This window comes from Haliaeetus albicilla, chromosome 6 (genome assembly GCF_947461875.1).
Source record: "Haliaeetus albicilla chromosome 6, bHalAlb1.1, whole genome shotgun sequence".
In the NCBI taxonomy this organism is placed as follows: Eukaryota; Metazoa; Chordata; class Aves; order Accipitriformes; family Accipitridae; genus Haliaeetus; species Haliaeetus albicilla.
This window is the reverse complement of record NC_091488.1, coordinates 8,383,198-8,404,676: the sequence shown is the minus strand read 5'-3', so window position 1 is coordinate 8,404,676 and position 21,479 is coordinate 8,383,198. Positions and strand designations below refer to the sequence as shown.

Genomic DNA, 21,479 nt, shown 5'->3' with positions numbered 1-21,479 from the left:
AAGGCGGGTATCTTTCTTCTCTTGGCAGTAGGCAGCAGAAGAAAGTCCTGGAGCTTTTCTGACTAGATTGCAGTCATCACTTGGCTTTGGGAATGGGGTTGCAAGGACACATTTCAGTATCCAAATGGTTGTGGCTGCATGTTTTCTGAGAAAATATCTTCTGGGACTTGACTAGAGACTAATGAAATCAGTTATGAAAAATCGCCAGCAACGTTGTAAATACAGCGTGGCTCATCAAATACAATTGATTAACCTAAGTGGGAGGAAGGTTAGGGAGCACGGGCTTCTGAAGAGCTGATGAAGATCATTTCTGAAGTTGGAGGTAGAGTTTTGGGATATAAAGCAGCAAATTAAGATTGTAGGAAGAAGCCAGCATTGGAAGTGTTATGGTTCCAGCCTGGTGGTGGTGGTGGGTGTTGGATAGGATAGGCAGGGACCTGAATTTGGACAATTTATGTTTGTGTCTCTGTGATAGACCAGAGATGGTTCATGGTTAAGTAGGTAGATTTATTCAGTGACTTGGTAGAAGGGACTTTAATCTGAATGTTATGGAGCTGGTGAAAGTTGATTTGGAAGAACTGAAAAAGGGTTTCTGAAAGGGATGATGGTTGTTGACTTTGTCATGGACTAGCGTAGTGGAAAAGCAATTAAAGATGGATTACGTAAAAAGTAATGCTGTTTTAAGAGCACTGTATAGGGCACATGGACATGGCTGAGAGAAGATAAATTGTTGGCAACGATCAGTAGTTGGAGAGAGGATGGAAAAGTCAGTGAGATTTTTTTCCTCTGTGAAATGGAGTGCATTTGCCATGGGAGAAAAGGCACCTCTGTATTTTCTCTCTCCCACCAAAATGACTCTTGACTCCTCTCACATACACTCCCAGTCTTTCACAGTGCCCAGGCTGCAAAGAAGTACATGCAATGGGTGGATGGTAATTGAGCTGAAATTGAGACAGGATGGTATAAGCAAAAATTTTAGGCACTAGTCCAGATAGGACTGTCCTTAGCAATTGAGGTTAGTGATCAGTAAGAGGGCAGTGCAGACCAAAAGTCTAGCAAAAAAGGTAGGTGTGCATAATGAAGGAAGATAGGGATGATAAGACAAAAGAACAGTATGATTTTAAAAATTTAAGATAGTGAGAAAAGCATAAGAGGGAGTTAAGAATAGTACTGTTATTGAAAACTGAAGGCAGCTTTAAGCATGTATTTTGTCCTGCAACGTGATATCTTCTTTGAGGCATATCCCATAAATGGTAAATTCTGGGGAATGTGGCATTAGGATGAAGTAGCCATCATCAAGTTAACCTGAACATCAGCTGTAAGTTTTTAAGGTCTATATCTGTTTTCTTGTCTTGGGGGAATCCTGATTTAGTAAGTTATGTGCTAGGTTCAGATGGGCAACGAATCTTGTAATCATTCTGTTGATAAAAATGTGAAAAAAATCAGAGCTCCCTCTAGAGCATAGAACATTTTGTTGTTGGACCAGCTATCAGCTTGCTTGTAACTTTTCCCCCCCCTTTGGCTTTAATTCATAGCTTTAAAACCAGAAAAAACAAAACTTGCTGTTTGTGGAAGAAACCACACTTTAGTTTACACAGGTATGTAACCTATATTATATACATATTAAAGATAGATTTCTTCCTTTGCTTTCATGCAAAATTACATTAGGAACCCCAGGAGTGTTGAGGAAGGAAAAATAAATTAAAATGGGACTATTAAAACTTGGGGTTTTGATATCCAGTTCTTTGAATGCTTGATTTATTCTGAGCCAGTGCATTTATAAAATAATGTTATATTTTTGCTAGCAATAGATAGATGAAAAAAAATCTTGCTGGCATTTGAGGTGTAGTTAACAATTATCAAATATTTCATTTAAGCCCTGTAAAGGTATATTAGTATTTTTTAATATATCTGTACTCAAATTTTCCTCTGACAAATAATTTATCTTTATTAGTGTGAAGTTATATATTTGAGTAAATACAGTAGAACCAAATATTTTCAAGTCTTCAAATTTTGTTGCGTTTTGGTTAGACAAGGTAGTCTGCTATTTCAATGACAAGTTGCTTTATTAAGCTATAAATAAATAAACTGTAAATTTAAACTAAAAAATAAATTTTTAGAGAGACAGTATACAGAGAATTGATGCAAATTCTTGTCATGCTTCTAAAATTTATGTAATGGAATAGCCATCTTTGTGGTTGCAATCCTTTAGCTTGCAGTAATGTTATAAAGAGGATTGTTTGATTATTAGGAGGTTTATATATGTGTAGACCCTGAGCACTGTAAATAAGACTATTAGAATAAACCAGAACATTTTAATAACAGTTGAGTATGCAAGACTGCACAGGGTAAATATTAGTCACTTTTAGTGTACACACTGGCTAGAGAATTTGTGGCCATTTATATAGCAAGGACCATTTATGAATTGTATGTCAGTTGCTTATCACATTTGTGTCTGGATTTGTGTTATTAATGGGCCTTATCTTTTTCATCATAGATGAGCACTTTAGATGTGAAACATACTAAAATTAAAAATATAAATCTTAAAGTTCTCTTAAGTTGAAAATATCAATCATCAGCTTTAACTTAAATTTTTAGATTCTAAAACAAAATAAAGACCTAGTTAATTAAATCAAAAGTGATTTAAATATTAAAATGAGTAAAATATTTCTAATAAAAACCTAAGCACAAATATATTTCATTCACAGTGCTCAAAACTATCAAGTTATGCATCTCTTTAATTTACGTACTAATACGACTTCAGTTTTGTTGCCTGTGACATCATTCACCATTTTCCTCCAGCTTTATCTTGAAATGCACATTATTTGGGGAAGAAGCTGCTTCTGGCTGCCAGGGCTACTAGTAGTCATTTTCTCAGAACTCTTGCAGAACTTCAAATTATATTTACTTACTAGATGAGTCTCCAGAATGGTGGGAGATGCAGTCAGTCTAAGTTACATGTAAGGCCTTTAGAAAGTTCTGATCTAAGCATATGCAGGAAAGCCTCCTTGCTAGCTACAACAGAAACTGCTAATGTCAACTCGAGGATATTTCAGGGCAGCAGACCCCAACTTTCATGTAATCTTTTTCCATTGAAAATTAAATTACTTGCTCCAGTTTCTCTGACTTTTTACCATTGATGAGAATGTCTTCATTCTGTGTATTACATGTGCTTTTCTGTATGCAGAAAAAGGAAATGTGTATGCTGCTGGAGGTAACAGTGAAGGTCAGTTGGGATTAGGTGACACAGAGGAAAGGACCACATTTCATTTAATTAGTTTTTTTACCAACCAGCACAAGATCAAACAGCTAGCAGCTGGATCATACACCTCAGCAGCAGTAACTGGTAAGAGCAACCGCTAATAAAATCTATTTATGTGTGTCCAGCCTGATGTTCCAGGGAAACATGTATTCCAGCATTCTGTCTGCATATGTGGGTATATTTTCTATGCCTCCCTGTCGTCTTTCCCTAGTAACCATAGTCATTTTTTGATAGCCAGTTGCCTATTTCAACACAATCTGGTAAGGGCGAGCAGTCTCATTAACTTCCTACAATTTTTGTGAAAGTGGACCTTTTCCATGAGCAATGGCCTGCAATGGGAGCTCAACCTGCACTAGTGTAGTAGGAATCCTTACAAAGGAGAGACAGTATGAATACCCTCAAAATGGAAAAAATCTTCAGTTCATTTCCAGGGAAGCCAGCTACAAAACATGAATCTTGTGAAAACTAAGTTTCTTTAATTCCACTTCTTACTGCAACTATTTTGGTCTACTGGTACAGGCTATACCTCTGTGTCATTACTAATTCTGAGAGAGGCCTAACCTGTGACCTGTTTCTCCAATGGCAAAATTACACAATTGCGACGCGTTGAAGTCCATACAGTTATCGTACTTTCAGCCATTGGATGGGTGGTCCTTTATTACCCTATAATGTAATTTCTCAAGTTTTGCTATAAAGCAGCTGTTTCTGTACATGTTTAGGGTAAGTAATTGACATTGTCATTTCAGAATGTGACAGAGAGTGTAAGATTGTATGAGAGATGCTAGCCTGCTCGTTTGGTTTGTATTTTTTTGTGACAATTGCTAACATTCTCCTGAGATTCGTAAGTCAGCTTTGAATTATTTTAGTTCCCAACAGCATCTCAGTAGCACTGTAGATGGCATGTTTTTTTATTCACAACTTATTTCCCACCAATAAGGAATATGCAGAGAGGAGACCCTATCTCTTCTAGAAAAATCTAGAGATTTTTCATGTTGTTTACTACCTTTTTTTGGTTTTTACTGCTACCATTGGTCTTTGTGTCAACAGAGGCTGGTCTTAATAAACTTGGAACAGCTGTTGTGATAGTTTAAGGAATACAAAATGAAGCTGGGCAGTATAATCACCTGAGAAGAGAATTGAAAGATAAGGGAAGTGGGATGTGTACCAGAGTCAGAAAAGACAATAAGTTTGGAAGAATGAGAAAGTGGTGACTTGCTACTAGAAATGAGAAGATGCCTTAAATTCACTGCAGTATTTTCATACTGACCTCTGGCAAATGAATTGTCTTATATGCTCAATCTCCCTCTTTTTGAAGGAATGTTTTTACATAGTGCTTTTCCTGTTGCTGTTTATGGTCTAACATCAGTTGATGACTAAGTGTTCTGTGTCACTTTTGAAAAACTTAAGGGATACCCTCTTACTTCAGACTGTTTTGTTGCATTGTGCTAAATACCATTTTATGTCCCTGAGATCATGACATTTAGTAGTATCATACACAGAGTTTATGAAATGCTCTTAAATGGGTAGATTAACTTTTTGTTAGTTTTGGTGTCAAATCTGTTAACTATCTGTGTCTTCATTTTAGAGGATGGGCAGCTTTTTGTGTGGGGTGACAATTCGGAAGGTCAGATTGGCTTGGCTGATGAAGCCTGTGTCAGTGTCCCTTGTCAAGTGGATGTTGGAAAACCTGTTTCCTCTGTATCCTGTGGATATTATCACTCTGCCTTGATAACAGGTAAGAGAATGGGAATAGCAGTGAGTGGAGACAAGTCAGTGGTTCTCATATTGTTGTCTTTGTGAAGGTAGCTAATGAGGCATTCATTACTTTTGAAACTAGATATGCCGTAGATGTTAAAAACTGCCATGTGGCAGGAAGTCATCTGTGTAGTTTTGTATCTCATTGGGAGATTTTGCCAGAGACAGGTTCTCTAAAATGCGGTCCTAATTGATTTTTTGGGGGCAATTGTATGTAATCTAGTATATAATTGTTTATTATTGTTGAGTTAACAATACTAACAATACTGTGAGAAAAACCTGCAGTTAATTTTCTGCATTTGCACATTGTTGTGCAAAAGTATATTAGAAAGATTGACTGTCTTATCACACTTTATTTTCATGAAGATTATGACAAATGTTGTGGATTAATACCATGGTTTCAATAATCCAACTTTTCTTGAGATTATTCATTTTTTTGTGATGATCAAATAATCATCTTCATCTTCTCTAGAAATGTAAATAGTGAATAGCCTTACTATGTTTTGAGGAAAAATTAATCTCATTTACTAGCAGTGCAAGATTGTTGTCAAAGTTTGATGTTACATCTTAAAATTTAAGTTTTGAAGTCAGTTAAACAGGCAGTAAGTATACAATATGAAGAAAAGTGTACGCTACAGTGAGCCAATGTCTGATCTCCAAACCAACCCACCTCTCTGTTGCTTTCCATCTCTCTCTTCCTGGCTCTCTGTTGGTTTCCAAAGTGATAATGCCACTCATTTTTTAATAATGCCAGTACAGGTGAACTTATCACTCAGTATTGATGGTATTATATATGAGCAGCCATGAATTCCTCTCAACCATATAGATTTACGTTATTAAGCTTTACAGTTTAGTCCCCTCAGAGTACTCAAAGATTTCAAAGGATCAATAGTTTTGATTGTAAAGCTTTTAATGGGTACCCAGGAACTATTCCATCAGATACTTTTCTCAGGTTACTCAATAAATGTTACTTTTCCACATACGATATCTATATAGTTCTCTGAGAACATGCTGTTAACAGAATGAGAGCTTCCTATGGTGGACAAATATTAATTAGGTGTTATTCTGGTAGTGTGCAACTTTTATTACAGACACTTTATTACAGTAAATTAATGAAGTGCCTGTGACTGATCAGGAGCTCAGCACCTGTCAGGAAATGTACAGCTTCCTGGACTTGAAATAAATGAAAAAAAACAAAACAAAACAAAAAAACCCCAAAAAACTCCTTGCTTAAGGATATAGTAGGAAGGTGTGTATTACTGTCTTAGAGCCAAGAGCTGAAGCTCTGGCAAAACGGCAGTGGGATGTGACAAAAGGTTTCATTAGAGGAGGGATTGAGGACAGGCATCTAAGAGCAAGGGAAGAACAGTGTCTGCCAACTGCTCTAAGGAAGTAGAATCTTTTAATGGAGAGGGATGAGAAAAAAGGATTAGGGTGGCAGCTGAGTAAGAAGAATGGAGCCTCTTAAAATATTAATAGGAAAATGAACTGGTTATCACCTGTGAAAATGGGGAGTTGTTGAACCTGTTACTGTTTAAACAGGCCTTGGTGTGAGATGGAAAATCTTAATTTTCAGCCTTAGTATCTGCAAATCCTCCACAAATTGGACTTCAATCTGTCTCGCTAAAACTACTGACATACAGACGGCCTCTTTTGTGATGAAAGGATGAATATTTTTTAATTCTTTTCCTTTGGGTCCTTGCTGACAGTTTTATTTGACTGATAATTTAACTACTATAGAAATTTAGTGTTGGACATACAGTTACTTTTACTGAATTGATCTTCTGTTGTGCTAGTTTCAGTGTATATCCAGACAGTGTTAAAAACAAAGCTTATTTATTTAATCTAAGTATACCATAGTCACACATTATTTTCGCTGTGAAGTTAGCCATTAAATTATGAATTTGGAAGTTCTGCAAGTTGAGCCTGTTTTAAGTACAAATGTAGTTACCTTATTTTTCTTATAGCCTAGTTAGGAAGGAAGTCAAGGCACTATGCTGTTGAAAGATTTTGCTTAAAAAAAGGTGATTCTTTTAGTATTGTTGTCCCAGAATTTGTGGGATCATTCACCTGGTAGGCAAGCCAGTAACACACAGAGTCCGAGGTATTAGCTGTTTATTGCCGGTTCCGCACAGAAAGGGGTGCTAAGGGGTATCCCCGCAAAGCTGGCACACCCAGCACTAAAACAGTCATTCATTTATACATTGTAAATTAGCATAATTACTTCCATATCTTAAAGCTGATTGGAGTATAGTTGCCTCATCTTCATTTAAAGGTGCAGTGTCTCTTAATTTTCTTGCACAAGCTTGGTAGGTGAGGGTCTTCAGGTGGAGGTGGGTATTCTAACTTCTAGAGGTTTGGTTTTGATATTATAATTAGTTAAGTTCACCTAAAGGGCACGTTTTTAGCTGATTCATGTGGTATAGCCAAGCTTCTTGGGCAACCAGCCCATTAAAGTTTCTGGTTCCTAGTTTTAGGTCAGTTTGTTCCTTCTATTTCATTGTCTTGTCAAGAGTTGCTTACCCAAGTGATTTATATCAATTTCTTATCTTTTGTTTCCTAAGTTTGTAAAGAATTACGACCATAAAGATTTCAATATCATTATTAGGATTCTTTTTTCACTTATGGAAAACACTTGTCTGTAGGACTTGCTAGACTGGCTCAGAACAGTGGTTCACATCCTCAGTATTCTGCCTCTGAGGGGTGGTACAACATAGCAAACTAGATAATTATGGAGTATTTGGAATATTCATATTACAGGCATAGGGTTCTTTTCCCCTGAATTGCCAGTTAGTCCTTGAATTATGTCTTGAAGTATGTTTAAAAGTTTGCCTAGCACAGGGAGTTTTTCATGTATTTTTATTGTATGGTTTTATCTTGTATACTAGAATTTAGAGTGATTAGTGTTATTTTTAATATATACATTTGGATGGAGAAGAAAGTGTTTCTGTATTTCCAGAAATGAAATTTGAGCTGTTCAGGTAAGTGTATAATCTCTATTAATTACATCAACATCAATAAAATATACCAGAGGAACTTTTTTAGATTGTGGTTGCTGTTACTATGGAAGAAATGGGAGAAACACTGTTAATAGAAAGCTTTCAACACCTATAACTTATCAATTGTTAGAATACTATGGAATTGCTACATTTTGACTTTTTAAACATGACTTGTGCATAAAAAAGCATCAAATAATGTACTATCTTTAATAATAAAACATAGTTGCAAGATGTAGGACTTGGTACGCGTTGTTGGGCTGAACTGATGAGCATGGCACCACATGGTTCCCTTTCTTAATATATTTGTGTTTGACATAAGCTGTATACTGGCTAAGCAAACTGTTAGGATCACAGGCATATCTGGGTTAAAACTAAAAGGTGGTTAATGAGGATACTAGAATACATAGTGTGGTCACAGAGTGCCCTCTCCAGGGCAGGATGATCATTAATAAGAGACTATTGAGAAAAAAAGTGGTGAAGTATGGATTCCAACTTTTTTTTTTTTAAGCTAAAGATATTTCTTTGAAACAGCTGGTTTTAAAAAGATTTTTTAGTAGGCTTTTGTCTTTAAGGTGTTTAACTACTGTAAAGCCAAGTGCAATGTGCATGAAAAGTAGAGTGGAATACTGATAATGCAAACCTTTAGTAGATAAAAGCATGTCTTATGGAAATCATACAGCATTCAGTCATCTGAATTTGTACTTCAGTTCTACAACCCTCCCCCCACCCCTGAAGTTTCTCTTGTCTAGTAGTTCCAAAAAGATGATTTGTCACCTTTCTTAGTTTGGTTTTTAGAATGCCTTCTTTGGAGATGATAATTCAACTACTAAACATGTCAGTCACCTGTATTCTACCATGTACATGTGGGCCCCCGATGCCAAAAGCAGTTGTAGAATAGAAGAACAGAATATATCCCAAATTATTTTTAGTAAAAAACATTTAAAAAAATTTAGACTATGCACAAGGACAGGCAATGGCTAGCTCATTTCCATATGCAAATTAGGAAGCTGGTCTGGTTACTCCATGTTTGAAAGATGATTATTTGCCCCTTTTCCTCTCACTTTGCATTATTCAAAGACTTCTACTGAAAAGCAGTTTTAAGTTTATACTTTCCAGCCCTCTTGAGGACTTTTTCCCAATATCTGTTTCCTTTCCTTTCTTTTTGCAGACTTGGGACATTAGGTCCCTGTATTAGAGGTACGTCTCAAACAAAGCAACAGAGGAAGAGAGAGCTGAAAGATTGTAGCAATGATTTTGGGTCCATATACAGATCTTTACTTGACTAATCTTTGACCACACTCACTCAAGAGGGGACGATTTTTCAGAAAGCATTAAGCTTGGCAAGCATATATGGCTCATTTGTCCGCTGGAGGAGATGGAGAGCAGGAAAAGCCAATGTATCTAACCACTACTCTGGTGTCTACAGCAGAATTAGATTCGTGGAGCCAGAAAGGAATTGAATATATTAGACCTTTTCCGGTGTTTCCCCTGCCTGAACTGTTACTGAAAGCAAGGTCAAGATAGAATCTCACTGAGAAGATGTCTTTTTGTAGAGAGCTTTGTGGGTTCCTTTAATTCCTTTTTTTAATGTATTTTGTCATTATTTTTAAGGACTAGTTTTAAAGATCATCCATTCCACAAGCACTACCATGCTCAGAATTTCAGCATTTGAGGTGGTTTCAACCGATTTGGTCTTGAATAAATACTACTTTTTTTTCTTCCTTCATTTATTCCGGGGATCACAGAGTGCTCCAATTCTTTTGTCTGCTGCTCTCATTTGCCACCAGCCAGGTCTCATATCTTCTCTCATCTGCAGTATGCGCATTTGCCTTTGAGGGGCAAGGATAGTTTTCCGATTGTTTGCCCATTTTTTTGACATGCTTCTGTGACCTAAAGTTTAGTGATACAGAAAATGTGCCACACTAGGGAAAGTTCAACACATGAGTATGTGACTCATATGAGAGGAGAAAATGAAATTGTGAACAGAATGTCCTTAAAATGCAGACGTAGTGCACACAGTACATAAATGTCCTTAAAATGCAGATGTACTGCATACATGCTGTACTCAAAATGTATCTGGGTTTGACTGGATTCTTTTTACACTTGATAGCTATTCTTCATAGTTTTTAGACTATTTGCCTTAAAGGGATGTGTAATGTATTCAAAAATTGCTTTAATAAATGGGTTTGTCTTTGTTAGCTTGATTATTAAGTTGAAAAAATGTAATAAACTTGATTAGTTTGGGAACTCAATGGAAGCTTGGCCATTTGAATCTCTAATCCTATTAATTAGATTGTGATTGGATTAATATTTGCAGTGCACTAGTGTTTAAAAAAAGTGCTGGTCTCTTCAAAGAGAACTGCATAAGTAGTTAACTCCCAAGTGCTTTTGCGGGTTTATCAGCTTGTTTCTAGAAATATATGGCAGATCCAAGAGTATTAAAACAATACTTACCTTCCAAAAAATACGGAGTTCTTTTTTGTTGTTGTTGTTTTTTCTTCCTTTGCACTTAGAATCCCTAATAAAATCTCTTTTTGTTTGGTTACAGAAAACCTCACATCGCAGTAGATGTTTTTGTTGTTAATTGGGATACTGTTTTAGAAGAGAACTTGATGCTGCTGCAAATAACTTGAAAGCATCAGCCTGTTCAGACTGTTTCTGCACATAGGTATAAGAATAAAGATCAGAATTAAAACAGAAATGCAAACTGAACAGAGAAGCCTAAACACAGTCCCTAGTTTAGAAATGAAATGAAATATACTTTTCTGCAGCTGAGATAATTTGCCGTTTCTTAAAAAATACAGATTGAAATGACTGCAAAACCCTTCTTAGAAAAGAAGTGTAGAAGAATGCAACAAAGATATTTCTGCACAGATACATGCAGGTAAATGGAGTGTTATAATATTATTGGGGTAGTTTGTGTGTGCAGAAAAGAAAATGTCAGAATGATAGAAAAAAATAAGGACAGCTAGGAGGATGGCATTACACCTCTGATGATAGTTGGGAAATACAGCTGCTGTCCTGTTTCCTTGTCTTGCTGAAGAGCTCTGTGGCTAGATTGTGGGTGGCTACTCTTAATAGCCTGAGCCCTGTGAAACCCTGCAGGAAGCTTGACACCGAGTAAGATTGTATTATTGTCATTCCCTGATTGTCCTTCTGTGCAGTTAGAGCATTCAGTAAAGATAGTAAGTCCAATTGCTAGCCTTAGTGGCCCAGGAGCATGGTACTTGAAGAATCTGTGCCTTTGTGAGAGGCAGAAGTGATCTTGCAAAATATAGAAATCATATAAAATAGTCTGGGGTTTCTTTGACTAAGGTAGAGTCTAAATTTCTTAGGTCTTGTATGCTTTACAAATAAGCATTGTGCCATCGCAGTTAGGTTCTAAATCTTTGGTGGAAGTGCCGGTTTGCAACTTTATGTTGAGGCTTAGGACTTATTTTCCATTTAAAGCAGGAATTCAGCTTTATGAAAAAAGTCCTTTTTACAGTTTTTGCTCTTTGAGTATGTCATACATTTTTTTCAGAATTTTCAAGTTAATTGATAAATGTCTGCATTTAAATTAATTTGAAGCTGAAGTATCTTAAAAAATGCATAAACTCTTTTTTTTGTCCTGAATGAACTTTGCCATAAAATAAGAGACATACTTCAGATTCTCCCTATAGATAAAATTCATTTAAAACCTATCCTCAGGCTTCCTTTGAAGAAAATAGGTTACAATTTAGACCTTTTTTTTTTTTTTTTTTTTTTTTTGCTTATTGTGGATTGTCAATACCAAAGGTAACATACATCACAGATCAGCATGACTGCTCCAGAATTACTTCCTCTGAGAGGATGGGAGGAGAAGCACTGCTTTATTAAAAGACATAGTAGTTTAAGGGTTTTCAGAATGAAACCCTTTTGATGGAGGGTACTGGCAAAAGCAGTCTGTGCTGCTCTGTTCTATGCACCCATTGCTGTAGTCATTCTGTAGCACAAATGAGTGAAGAGTGAAGTGCCATAAAGGAAAAAAAAAGATATATCGCTATCAAAAGAGTTTTCCAGGAAAAACATTTTGAATCTAGTTTATCTATTGGATTTACCAGATGACTTAAATGAAAATGTATTACTAACTAGTTGATCCATAGTTACACAAAATGAAGATGCGTTTTTGCAACCTGAAATTCTTTATTCATGCAAAAGGAAGTTTTAAATGAATGTATTGCCAGAGTAAAGCTCAGGAAAATTCAATAAAAATGACACATTTCTTACTGACACCAGTTTGACCTTCTCATCGTAAGAATTAAAAATTCAAAAAATGTAAAATTCCTTTCCTGTCTTGGCTTGGTATGCCCAAGTTTTAATAAACTTCAGTTCATTTTGAATTATATCCTTCAATTTTTATTAACGTGGTTTTAATAATTTGACTAATCTAATTTGATTTTTAGAATGCATATGTAGCTTCATTTTTTTCTACTTTACATATTTATTCATAGGTTTACTTTTAGCTCGTCCATATTTCCTATTTCTGTATAGGCTTTTTTTTTTGGTCATTGCCATTGTCCTTAAATTCCCAAATTTTAAGTTGTGGCTGACTAAGTGCAAGGAAAAAGCAACAAATGTAGCAGCTGTGCAAATGGGGGAATATTCACAAAGGCTAACAGAAAACTAGTAATAAGCTTGTTTCCTTATGGTCTGCCTATGTTCAATGCAGAGAGGGATGGAATTCTCTAATGGTCAGTTCTGAGCACCTAAATAAGACTTCAGCTTTGAAACTTTCTTTGAGCTCATCTGTTTTCATTTTCTGTGGGGAAAGACCAGCATTTCTAAGGTCAACCCAACTTTCATGTTGGCAAGGAATTTATAGCTTTTGAATAAGAATCTCTCAGATACTTGTGCATCATGCAATAGTAATGCCTCTAAATGCTGTAAAAGTAAATTTGTGAACACTAAATGTATCCCTCTGAAAGTAAAAGTACATTTTGTACTGAAGCACAAATCTGCATGTTTCCAAAAATATTGTAGATGGGTGCTTCTGATGACTAGGCTTTAATAATGGAGTACACGTCTGGGGTTTGTTATGTTGTTTATGTAAGTGTAGCGCTCTCTTCAAATCTCCTTCAGCAGGAAGCTCCCACACAAGTTTAAACATCTCTTTGTCTTGGACTAGCTGCATGTGAGAGTTTTGCTTATCCTTGTGCTTTGTTATATCCAACTGAGATTAAAACCCAAACTTTTTCTTACATAATAGTGTATGGTGATGTTTTTGGTAAGTAATTTCAAATTCAGATTGTGGGCCACAATTTGTTATGAGGACACTACTCCACAGATAATCTTTTTCAGGAGTGGAGAACACTCAGCTATTAACTTGAAGCTTTCCTGGCAATGAGGAAATGTTTTCTACCTAAATCTCACTCTGATCTGTTAGAATAGTTGGGGGCCCCTTAGCACAGAAAATGAGAAATGTAGATGGAGATAAATTGTAAAAAAAAGATTTAGATAAATGTGAAATGTAGATAAATGTAACAGATGCAGATAAATTGTAAATACAGCAATGGAAAGTACATTTTACATGTTCCGTTTTTAACTATGGTAGAAGGATATACAGAATGCTGTCTTGAATGATAATTCAGACTCACGTAGCAGTTAAAAAGCAAAGGGAGTGACTGGAAAAGATAGAACAAAGGAAACTTGAAAGTAAAATGAACTATCCAAATTTGGGGTTAAACAGTTTTTGAACTGGATTCTTAAAAAGTCTGGGTGCATGAGAAGGGTTGTCTTGTATGATTATGTAGCAGATCAGAAAGAAGTTAAAGGAAGAGATCTTTAAGGACTTCTCAGTATATTTTTGAACTTAATTCTGGTGGAGTTACCACTGTGGAACCACTGCTGTATTCCTGTTGGATATATAGCCCTTTCCTTGCTCTCCAGACCACACACAGTTTCATGTCATTTACTCTGCTTTTTTTTTCTTTTTTCTCTGTATTTTACAAGAAGGAAGTGTGGATTTTCCATCAAAATTCCATGCAAAATGATTTTCTGTTGTAATTGAGATTCTTACAAGCAACTTCCATTGACATAAATACTGATTAGAGAGGGAATTACAGCCTCTCAGAAGCAGGATGTATATGGTTTTGTTTTTCCCTTGGTTAGATTCCTTTCAGGCTAAATGTTGCAGTTCTCATCTTGGAGAGGGCTAAAATTTAGCCCCGTCTTGTCCCATCAAAGCAGACTGCTTTGCACAGCTGTTTGGACATTATACAAATATGTTCAATTATCCCATGATGTTCATACACTTTTCTATCTTACTGATTTGTGTCTGCAGTGACCTTGACAACCCATCCTTGCTTCTCAGTGCATGCTGGAAATCCTGCTCTGTTCTGTATTTTCACAGGAGATGGTGAGCTCTATACTTTTGGAGAACCTGAGAATGGGAAACTGGGATTATTGCCTGAACAGCTGAAGAACAATAGAGTCCCACAGCCTGTACTGGGAATTATGGAAAAGGTTAATAAGGTTGCCTGTGGTGGAGAACACACAGTGGTGTTGACAGGTATGCAATTTAACTGGCTTTATTTACAGCCCTGTAACTTTATCAGTAAACTCAATTTACTTTAAAGAATTTACGTCCCACTGAAATGTAAGATGCTGTAGCGATCTTAACTGGAAGACCATTGTACATCAAGGAGGTAGAAATCCATGTAACACTTAGCCTAAGTGCAGGCCTGTGCTGTGCTGCACATATAGTTTGACGTTCAGGGCTGTGCTGTGCATATCCCTTGGCTACACGATAAACTTAGCCAGCTAATTGTAACAGAGGATCTTACAGGCAGCTCCTACTTGGTACCACTGGTTACACCACTTGCGTGTCCTTGCCTTTATCTAAAACTTCAGCAGCAAGTTCCCATGTGAATGTCCTTTTTATTTGACAGTATAAATGATGAATAGAGTTGTTTGCTTGTAAGAAAATCCTCTAAGAGCTCAAATGACCAAAATGGTGTAACCTTCCACAGATGGGATCTGTGTAGCATGCTGTGCCTGGCTGGCGGCCTGTTCAATTCCACACAGCTCAGGATTCCCAGCATCTAGAGGGGTATAAGATCATTGATATTATCTTCTTTTTCTTTATAGTCTTAGCTCCAACAAATAGCATTTTAAGAGATACTTTACAGAGTCTGAGTGCCTTTCTTACTGGAATTGCAACAAGCCGGCACCTCCTTGTGCAACATGGATGATTGATGTTTCTTTCCTCTACGGAGCTTGAAAGTGGTATTGGTGTGAGAGGGGAAATTGTAGAGGAAAGCTTCCATTCTGTAGTAAATTTAAATGACCTTGAATATTTAGGAATGTATTTAGGAAGTCACTTCTCAAGGAGCTGTCTGTTAATAGTGGTGGAGATGCACAATCTACTGGGTGCCTAAATGGATTAAATACCTCTTGTGGTACAGAATTTGCCTGTGACATTGAGCAGAATCTTTAGCATACATATAAAACTAGTAGTTATAGACATTCAATATACTGTACAAGTTATCACTATCAGCAAATACAACTGTTACATATTAGTTCACAGGGTTGTATGTATAGTACTTGGAAGATGGTGTATATTACTGTGCTATTAAATAGTTGTGTGCCAATGGTAAATTAGCTTTTCAAAGTGATATATGCAAAGCATTGCTAGGTATTTGTTTCCACAAGTTCTATCCTGAACTATAGTAGTATAGAAGCAGGAAAGGAAAGTTTGACTTTTCCCACAGATGATTTAAAAAATATCAGCTTTGGCTTGTAATGAATTCCACAGCTGTATAATATGCCTGTAATTAATCTCCTTCCAAAATGCAAAAGCTATAAAAACAAGTAGGATGTATAGATATCAGTCCTTAAATCTGTATTTTGAAAATGCTAAATAGTAATCTCGTGTCAATCTGGTGGCATGCCTTCAAGGTTATGCAACCAAAATTTCTAAAATATAAACTGAAAATCTAGCTGTGGGAGATTGTAAGTAATATGATGTGGTATTGTACTGCAGGCCACCGGAGAGAGTAAAGGTGGAAGTGATATGCTGGGAAACGTTATGTGTAATGATGAGTCAAGCTGTAAGATTCTGGGTAGGTTAAAACTCCTTTGGGAAAACTATGAAGAGGAAATAACAGTAGCCAATCCAGGAAATAATGCAAACATTTGTCTACATTTCAATGCCTTTGTCTCTCTTCTACCACCAACATACAGTCTTACCCTGGCAGTATTCTATGTCATAAAATAAATTTCTTTACATTAAATCAGATTATCATTATTAGGAAAAAAATTACCATAAATTTGGGGCCAGCAAATGTATAAATCATAGCATTATTTCATAGGTTATAAAGTGAAGTTCTGCAGAAAGAATTTGATTATCATTATTGATTATTTTTAACCATAAATCTGAAACCAACCAATAGATATTTTGTTCTAATGGTATTTCATGTGATAAATTTCATTATAACAAACGACTGTTACAGAGATTTAGTAGGAAGATGTAGACCTGGATGATATCATCATTATAGTGAAATCTGTACAAGAGCTAGAAGAAAGAGGCAAAATATAAATCATAGAATGGTTTGGGTTGGAAGGGACGTTAAAGATCACCTAGTTCCAACCCCCCTGCCGTGGGCAGGGACACCTTCCACTAGACCAGGTTGCTCAAAGCCCCATCCAACCTGGCCTTGAACACTTCAGGGATGGGGCATCCACAACCTCGCTGGGCAACCTGTTCCAGTGCCTCACCACCCACACAGTAAAGAACTTCTTCCTTACATCTAATCTAAATCTGCCCTCTTTCAGTTTAAAGCCATTTCCCCCTTGTCCTATCACTGCATGCCCTTCCAAAAAGTCCCTCCCCATCTTTCCTGTAGGCCCCCTTTAGGTACTGGAAGGCAGCTATAAGGTCTTCCTGGAGCCTTCTCTTCTCCAGGCTGAACAACCCCAACTCTCTCAGCCTGTCCTCATAGGAGAGGTGCTCCAGCCCTCTCATCATCTTCATGGCCCTCCTCTGGTCCTGCTCCAACAGGTCCATGTCCTTCTTATGTTGGGGTCCCCAGAGCTGAACGCAGTACTCCAGGTGGGGTCTCATGAGAGCAGAGTAGAGGGGGAGAATCACCTCCCTTGACCTGCTGGTCACGCTTCTTGCATGACCAAATGCCAAAAAACAAACATAGTGAAGAAAACACCATAGTAAGTCAGTGTCTTAATATGTAAGATTTAATTGCCTATGGAAACAGATTTTGTAGTAGAAGGCAAATAAGGAACTCGGTGATTGCTTAGCTGGCAGTTGATGATCAAAGTGTTGTGTGCTAGAAGATCCAGCTGAGTCAAGAGAAGAGCAAAAGTATATCCTCCAACAAAATACATTTTCATAAAGATTAATAGTTGCTGCGATAAGAGCGAAAGGTCAGATAGATGTTTTTTAATGGGATTCAGCTATTATTAAATAGGCTATAGCTGTGAATTTCTGCCTAAAACACTTTGAACAAAAGAGTAGAGGGTAATGGACATACTGTCTCAAGTGAAAGATACTTCATCAAGAGTGGTGACATACAGAAATTTTTCTGACTCAAAACAAAATTTGGGGGAAAAATTGGGAAAAGAGCTAGGTTTGGACATGGTAATCATTTGAAAAGTGAGTGCAGCATACATGCATTATAGGCTTTGCACCAGAAACTTAACTTGAAATCACTACTGAAGGGTGTATTGCATCTCGAGATGAAGTGGCGTGACCACGAATTGAGAATTCTAATGAAGGATATATCTTTAAAGAGGAGCAGAAACATCTATACCTCTTTTAAGCTCACTTTCCTAAATTAAGAAAGTAGTACAATTTTGAAGATACTTTGAATTTCATGTATTGTCTTCCATGAAGATGGGTGCTGCTTGGCTTTAGTAACAATATATATTGATGTGGTTTTCATCTTTCCAGGGTCTTTCCAGTTTTTCAGGGTGTGTGTCATTTCAGTCTTAAACAATAAGAAGTGAGTGTTTGACTATTGTATATTCCCCTGTTTCATCTATCTCATTTAACACAGGAATAGGATAGGAGAAAATGTCATATGGAGAAACTGTTGCACATCTTTGCTCATTTCTTGTCATCAGTTCTACTTAGGGTTTATCAAATTAGAAGAAAGCATAATCCAGTTATCTTACTGAATACGAGGCAAGTTTCTTCCTGACTCTCATATATAATTAGTCTATTCCAAAGCACTTCATCTGATTTCTTTTTTATGACTGTCTTATCTATTCTATTGGTAATTTTATATGGTAAGAACCACTGTTATCTGGGTTATTAAATCAAGCTACTGTTTGGAATCTCTCCAGCAAATATCAGAGTAAATGGTAGAAAGTATATATTAAAATAATTCTTTTTTTTTTTCTCTGAAACTCCAAAATGGGAAACTCTTTTTTTTTTCCCTAGAGAACAAAAAATTAAACTGTTGAGAGCAATGATTTGGGAAAAAACTTTAAAGATACAAGGGTTTAGAAATATTGAAGATGGTATTGGAAACCATCTTCTTTACAAGTCTTATTGTTACTTCTGCCTTTAACATTTGCAGTTGTTCTAGAGAATAAACAGAATCACAAAAATTCTATCATGCAAAAGTTTTCTCTCACTGTAGCAGCACAAACCGATTCATTTCATGACAGTCTATAAGCCAGTTCAAGAAGATGATATCGTCATCCTAGATGACTTCTCTCAGAGACTAAAAAAAATGCATCCACTACTCACAATGCTTGCAAATGTTTCCTACTGAAAATGAAATCTGTTTGTATCATCACTTTCAAAAGAACTATGAGAAAGCAGAAATCTCAATTTGCATACTTTTTCAATAAAGCTTTTTAAAAGGTAGAATAATAATAACTTGTGAATCTAGAAATTGGAGAAGAAGAAACAGATGACTGGGAGTGGCCTTAATATCTTACAGTTTTTTTCAGATGATGACAGATCCTCTGGGAATAATCCTGTCTATAAAAGGATATATTACCTCCTTTATTCTCTGAAAGGAGGGAAGGCAAAGATATCTCTTCAAAGGAAAAAGTGAAGCAGTCCTTCAAGAATAGATCATTTGACATAACAATACAGCACATTAGTGTGTTAGTATGTAAAATGTTGGATTTTTCATCTTCTGTCTCAAGGTCTTTTAAAAAGAAAAGAAAGTCAAGATACCCTTCTGAAAGAGGATGAAAAGGATGAAAAAGCTCTACCTTTTCATGACAGAACTGACTGTTCAAACCATATAGGATTATCTAGATTTTTCAAAGCATTCTTAAGTCTGTATACTATTTATACTGAAATCCCCAAATCCAATTACTAGCTCTGGTAAAACTGAGTGTTGTGTTGACAGCTGATTTTTACAGTAACATTTTTCAGCATAAGCTGTTTAAAAATAAAGCTACTGTAAGAGTGAATAGCCCATTGGCATAGTTGTCGTAGTAGTAGTCGTAGTAGTAGTAATAATAATAATGTTCAAGAAAAATGAATCTATGTGGAGAGATATAAGCATACCTGTCTGTTTCTGTTTTTCTCCCATGGATTTTTAACTTTGTCTATAGCCTTAAATACATAGCAAGGAATGTATCAATCTTAAAAACACTCTTGGAGCTCACTCAGTTCTTTCAGCAAATAGCACGTGTTAAAAAAAATAATCTGAAAACTATATAGACTTTTGCCTAGGACTATTTTATTTATAGTGACAGTGGTCATGGAGATTAAAGAACTGTTATGTACTCCAGAAGATGCCTGCAAAGGTGGAAGATCCACAGTTACAGGGAAATATCCCTGTTTTTCCAAAAAAGAAAATCTAGGAAGTAAAGGAGAAGCAGTCCCAGCACTTGAGTGCTGGAGGTCACTTGGAACAGTGAAGCCATTGGGTTCTGTGCAAGCTCTGAAACCACTTCTCTTCATCCTTCAAGGGCCCTTGTCATGGGCTGCTGCTGTGGAGGCAGCAGTTCCTTCCTCGAGGCCAGCACAGGGCTTGAGTTCTGTTTCTTCTGGCTGCTGTTAACATGGCTGAGCCTTCCTTGTGATTCACGGATGCACTGGAGGCACTGCTGCTTCCCTCGTGCTGCTGTGGCCGTATGTCTTTCCCCTTGTACCGCTCTGGTGCTGCCTTGACCATTCCACAGAAAACTGTTTCAGCAAAACCCCCCAAAACCTGGCTTACTCAGCCGAGCTGGCTCACCACATAGCCAGGTGGACAGCAGAGACAGTGCAAGAGGGGACTGAAGACAGAGAATGGGAGAACGAGATCTGCCCTTTTGCTGGCAGTACGTTTTATTTGTCTCATCTGATCATATCCTTACTGGGACAGAGGACAGTAAGAAGGTGACAACGGGGCTATATCCCCTTTTGGATTAATGGTGTAGGCAAATTAATTTAAAAATTCAAGTTCATAATGATGAAATTCACCTCTCTCATTTTATCACTAAGTCTATGAAGTTGCTTTGCCATAGACTTCTCTTTCCATGTATTTATAAAGACAGATTGGAGGAAATACCTCATTTCTGCTAAGTGAGATCATTACTGAGGTTTGGCCTCACTTCTGCACCAGACCAGTGAATCATTTAAGAAAGGTACAAAGTTTTTGTCGTCCTGTGCCTTGATAATTGACTAATAAGCAAATTTAGGAGGAGCAAAATTTAGGTGCCCTTGGTCTATAGCAGCAGTAGAAGAAATCATTCTTCTTATAAAGGCACTCTAACCTTGCTTTGGATGGGCCAGTTCTCCTCATTGTCAGTAGAAACAGAGGAAAGAAAATAGTTTCCTGTACTTTTAAAGTTAGCATTTGAGAACATCTCCCTCTAAACACAAATGCAAAAGGCGTTGCATGTTTCAAGCTAGGATTAAAGATAATGTGAAGAACCTCCAACTTCACTCAAAATAATTATGTTAATCACATAAAGCCATATAATTTGAAAATTACAAGATCTGCCAGTTTCCAAAGAAATATTAAGACAAATGCAGTACTTCTAAACAGAATTTATGGAATCAGCTATGCTGAGAAAGTCATTTACTAAAATGAAGATGAGACTTTGGTTCAATTAGAGAAAGCTCCTGTCTTTCAGGTGTAGTTTCTTGATTCTTATGCAGAAAGTCTAGATATTACAGAAAATGTCTTCTTGTTTTCCTTTTTAAAGATCCTGAGGTGGTCTTGCTTTCTTGCACGAAGATTTCCAGCAGAGGGAGCTTTACTATTGCATTAAATTAAAAAAGTAGCTTTACTCAATATTTTTCATCTACAATCTGAAAAACTGTGAGAACATTGTTTGTTTTTTTTTATGGTGTGAATTCATGACTTCTTAATATGGAACAGTTTAAAAGGGGCAGAAAGGGCAAACCCTTTGCTAGAAAGAACTTTTCCATACATAGTGTTACAGTATTTCATCATGGTTCCTTTGAAATCGGAAAGTTAACATAAGTTAGTAAGTGTACTGTTGTAGTAATATGGAATCTGGTCTGATCT

The 21,479-nt window shown here is 36.6% G+C and overlaps 1 protein-coding gene across 1 annotated transcript in view; it reads left to right on the top strand.

Moving 5' to 3' along the window:
- Nucleotides 1-21,479, top strand: part of RPGR (retinitis pigmentosa GTPase regulator) — a 43,923-nt gene that overhangs the window by 9,897 nt on the left and 12,547 nt on the right. Inside the window, 4 exon segments of the mRNA XM_069784935.1 lie at nucleotides 1,536-1,598; nucleotides 3,188-3,346; nucleotides 4,848-4,997; nucleotides 14,387-14,545. Coding sequence (XP_069641036.1) covers nucleotides 1,536-1,598; nucleotides 3,188-3,346; nucleotides 4,848-4,997; nucleotides 14,387-14,545 — 531 coding nt within the window.